Source organism: Lactuca virosa, chromosome 4, assembly GCF_052849685.1.
Source record: "Lactuca virosa cultivar CGN04683 chromosome 4, Lactuca_virosa_CGN04683_v6, whole genome shotgun sequence".
In the NCBI taxonomy this organism is placed as follows: Eukaryota; Viridiplantae; Streptophyta; class Magnoliopsida; order Asterales; family Asteraceae; genus Lactuca; species Lactuca virosa.
In genome coordinates, this window is record NC_136429.1 from 151,536,809 (window position 1) to 151,541,449 (window position 4,641).

At 38.1% G+C, this 4,641-nt stretch overlaps 1 protein-coding gene across 1 annotated transcript; it reads right to left on the reverse strand.

Moving 5' to 3' along the window:
* Positions 1–1,526: 1,526 nt before the first annotated feature.
* On the reverse strand, positions 1,527–3,427 carry LOC145107547 (Pathogenesis-related thaumatin superfamily protein). The gene is made up of 3 exons (XM_079044450.1): positions 3,130–3,427; positions 2,366–3,035; positions 1,527–2,143 (listed from the first exon to the last, which is right to left on the reverse strand). Exons 1-3 carry the CDS (start codon positions 3,200–3,202, stop codon positions 1,819–1,821), a joined length of 1,068 nt encoding a protein of 355 aa, XP_078900576.1. The 5' UTR covers positions 3,203–3,427; the 3' UTR covers positions 1,527–1,818.
* Positions 3,428–4,641: the final 1,214 nt, after the last annotated feature.

Below are 4,641 nucleotides of genomic sequence, written 5' to 3' on the forward strand. Positions count from 1 at the left end.
TATTATCATCGAAGAGAACACCACAAAATATGGTAGACAGAATAGGAGGGTAGTGTGTGGTCTTAATAGACTCAAACATCATAAGAGAATACATAATGCAAACCGAATGATTAATCTAGAAATTTCGCGCTTTGATCTTCTAATGCTTGCTCCAACGTATTCTTCGGCTTTTAATCAGGCCAGACTTAAGAAAAATCGTAACTTGATTTATCTCTTCAAGTTGGCATGCTCTGGAATAAAATGAGAAGATCTATTTATAGTTGTAGGACAACGTAGAATTTGTACTGCATAAGGTGTATGTCGTGTCGCGCATTATCGTGTATCATTATCCGAATCAAACTCTTAAGCTTGGTCGTGTCGCGTTCTTCTCTTCATTCAAGTTGGGTCTTCAACATATCAGACAACTTTTGAATATTCATCCTTATTAGCCCCATTCAGCTCCAATTTCTTCCTTATCTCTTCAACACAAAAATTTGTCTGCAAATTTAGATTTTTAAGCATTATCCGTATCTTTTATCTTCAAATATATCAGTTAGGCTCATAAATATTAAGATAATTGCTCAAAATATATGACTAATTATGGCAACATCAGCTCTTATTTACTAGTTATGTGTATGTTTTTTTGCTATTTTTTTCTCGAACATCGAAAAAATCAGATGAAATGAAGAACGAAACCGAAGATGGCATTGTCATCTACGGTGGTACAAGTCTCTAATTCACAAATTGTGCATTACAGACTTGTACAACCGCAGATGAAAATGCCATCTTCGGTTATGTTCTTCATATTATCCGATTTTTTTAATTTATGTGTTAACCCTTGAACATATACTAGTTGCTTGTAAGATTTTAAGTTATAATATCATAGTCAAACTTATATTAGATTAAAACAAATATAGAAAAAGCATGGGTGAAAAAACCGTAGCCAAGCCAAGATGAGAGGAAACCACAGATGATCGTAGCCAAGATGAGAGGAAACCACAGATGATCAAATGACATCTGCGATTTCGGGATCTTAGAAATGATTTTTTTAGAGTTTGCCAAAATCGAAGACGGGGTAATGAAACCTCAGCCCAACAGACGAAACCAAAGGCATGTTTGTCCGGATTTGACGAAACCGAAGCTGAGTACACAAAACCGCAGATGAGCCTCCCTCATCTACGGTTTGTGTGGCTATTTTATGAAAATCCTAATGTTTAGTTATTCTTCGAAAAATCATTAATAACTTAAGCTAAATTTATAATTTTCTAAAAATATCATACACATTTATAAAGGTTAGTCGATTCAGTGTGGACTAAAAAGTCTAAAAAACAATGAAACATGATAATACGGACGTTCTTTCCTCTTTGCAAACATTTTCATCAAGTCAAGGTTTACCACAACTTAGCTTTCACAGTTTTGTGGTAGTCCCAATAAAAAAAATCATCATAATATATTATCCTAATATGTGATATTTTGATGAATAACTCCTAAATTAATATCCCAAGAACAAATATCAACATTAAATAATATCTAACAGACACGAAGAATCAAAACCTAAAAAACTGTTTTTACATATTACAACTTTTCCAGAAAATAAGACACTTTAGTAGACAAAATTACCCCTAAAGTCCACCTCTTTCACGCCCTTCAATACAAGGTCAATAGTGTCCACTTACATTATGCCACTCTGGAGTGCGTCAGATTTGCTCTGGAAAAGGAGCTGCCAAAAGAAAAATTCCCCATGTTTTCCTAGAGCTAAAAAAGCAATAAAACCATGAAAAATGCCATTACATCAACTTGTACATTATGCAATGAAACTTGCACCATCTGGACAAAAGCCTAACCCAAGAAAAAACATAGCAGAACAATAAAGCAAAGAGTCGCACCAAAAGGCTGAACCCTTATTGAACCACTACCCATGGCTAAACCAGCCAACCATGATCCATTAGCCTCAAGAGCTTCGGACCCGGACCCTGACCCGGATCCTGACCCAGACAAAGACTCAGACCCACCCGTTGAACCGTCTCCGTTTCCAGATTCTACACCTGACCCGGAAAACGAATCTTCACCACCGCCGCCTGGGGTAGCGTTGGTGTTAGTGTTGGTATCGGTATTACCATCGGTGGTGGTGGTTGCCGGAGAAGTGTCGCGTGAAGATTTTTGACTGCAAAAATGTAAATACACCAATTAATTTAAAAAATAATAATCATACACTAGTGCATCGGATGCTTTGTATAGCTTAGAAATGTAATAATTGTAGCATAAATAATAAATGTAAAAATATTAATAAAATAAAATAATACCGTTGTACATAAAGCATTCGTAGTGTTTGATGTCGGCCAAATGTACAATTTGTTAATACGTAAAGTACAACAGAGAAGCTAACCTTGGCATGGAAGGACAAAACGTCACCGTATAATCTGCCCCAGTGCAAGTGAAGGTGCTGGTGGGATCATCATAAGCGTAGCTATACGATCTAGGGCAAGCAGACTTAAACATCTCGGAATACACCGACGGTTTACAGGTGGCGGGTGTATTATACGCGCCGCTGCAACAGTACTCCTGGCTACCAAACGCTTCACACGCGCTCTTACATCCTTGACCTGACTCCACCCGCAGCTCACTCGGGCACTGCTGGTTTAAGTCATTGACGCACCCGGTGGTTGCACAGAGACCTGAGCCGCCGGAAGCTTCGACTATCATTGCTATGTTGTAGCCGTCTACTAAGCTGACGTCGTAAAAGTCTGCCCCGCCTGAACCGAGTGTGAACTCCGCTAGTGTTGCCGGCGGAGCTGCTCCTGCTCCGTTGCATTCCACCTGACCAGAACCGCAGTCGGCGGTTTGGCATGTACCGGAGCCGGATCTGTCGAATTTGCAGTTGGTTCTGCCCCAGAAGCGGCCGGACCAGCCGGTCGGAGCTTGGAATGTACGAGAGCTTTCTTCCGGGAGCTCAAAACCGGTGGTGTCGAGTGCTGGACTTCCGGCATTGGCGAGTATACCTGGCCATACTGTGTAATCACATTTGTTGACAAATGAGAATGTAGCTCCGAAAACACCTACATAGTGTGTGAGAAAATATCAAATGAGTGATAAAATGGAAGAAACCCCAGATGTAATTTATAATCATGGAAAGCTTTGAAGAAAAATTACCTTTGGAGAGAAATGATAAAGCAAGAAAGAAGGTGATAAGGTGAGTAGCAGAGGAAGAAGAGAGCAGATCCATGTGAGTAATTGAATATTTATGTTGTTGGAGTTTAGTTTTTGTGTTCTTCTGAGATTGTATAAAGGTAGGGGTTGTACTGTTGCGGCGGTGGTTGTGGGTGGTGGATGGTGGCGGAAAAGAAGGAATGTTTCGTGAGGGAGGGAAGGAGGAAACCACCCACAAACGGTCTGAAACAGATGTTTCTTTTTTCTCTTTGGTGAGGAATAAATGGGAATAACTCAATTAAGGCACCATTTAAAACTTACATTTTGTTCATTATTAGCCCATACTAGTTAGTTTATTTTTATATTTAAAATAAATTATAATATATTTTTCCCCTGTCTTTTTAACTTGGTTCGTGAAAAAAAGTATTTTAGTTCTTATTGGGAAATTTTATAGGTATCCCTAAGGCTGTGTATGGGTCGGCTTGGGTTGGTTTTGGACCCAAACTCAATCCAACCCATAAATGGTCGGTTTCTGGTTTTCAGAATCTAATAGGATCGGTTTCTTGGGCTCTGAGTACGGTTTGGGCGGTTTTCGGTTTCTTGGGTTCAACCCATACACTCACGGGTTATGGGTTTAATCACATGGGTTTTGGGTTTTAACCCATTTTCCATAAATGAAGCAACAAGTTAAATACTTCAAAAAACATCAAATTAAAGTTAAATACATCAAAAAACATGAGTCTTACAACAAATAGTCTATTATAAGTTACAACCAAAGCCTGAAATAGTCTATTATCAAGTATGGGTCGGTTTCTCGGGTTGGATGGGTCGGTTTCTTGGTAAAAACCGAAACCGAACCCGATTTTTCAGTTTTTAAAAAATTTAAACCCTAACCGTCGGTTTTGCTTCGGTTTCGGTTTTGTCGGTTTTGTCGGTTTCTTGGTTTGGGTTTGCACACCCCCAGGTATCCCCTTAAATTGTTTTATATGTCCTATGTGAATGTAATAGCTTGTACCTGGTACATATAGTAGCACTCTTTTTATTTTACTAATTTATACCATCTTTATTTTGTGAGACTAACATATTTATAAGACAAAATTACATGAATGGTCAATGTGATTTATCAAATGTCATAATTTTAGTTTTTGCTTTTCTTTTGCGAACATGGTCATTGTGAGTTCTAAAATTTGTATGGTTAGTCCTTGAGACACATGAAGTGACATTTACGCCCTTTTGAATTTCTTTTATATTTTCTTTATTCTTTTTAATTGATTTAAATATAATAAAAAAATAAGTAAATAAACCCCAACCTCCTCCCCCCCCCAACCTCACCCAGATTAAACCCAAATCCTCACGGCCTCCATTGTTATTCTTCAAAACTTAATCCGATTAATTTCAGGAAGGAAAAGTCAAAATCATTGACTTCCTCTGTTGGGTTTTTATTCAGAAATTAGTATAAAAACCATACGATTTAGCAATAGGAAACTTTGATTTTGAACAACATAAAACAAATTA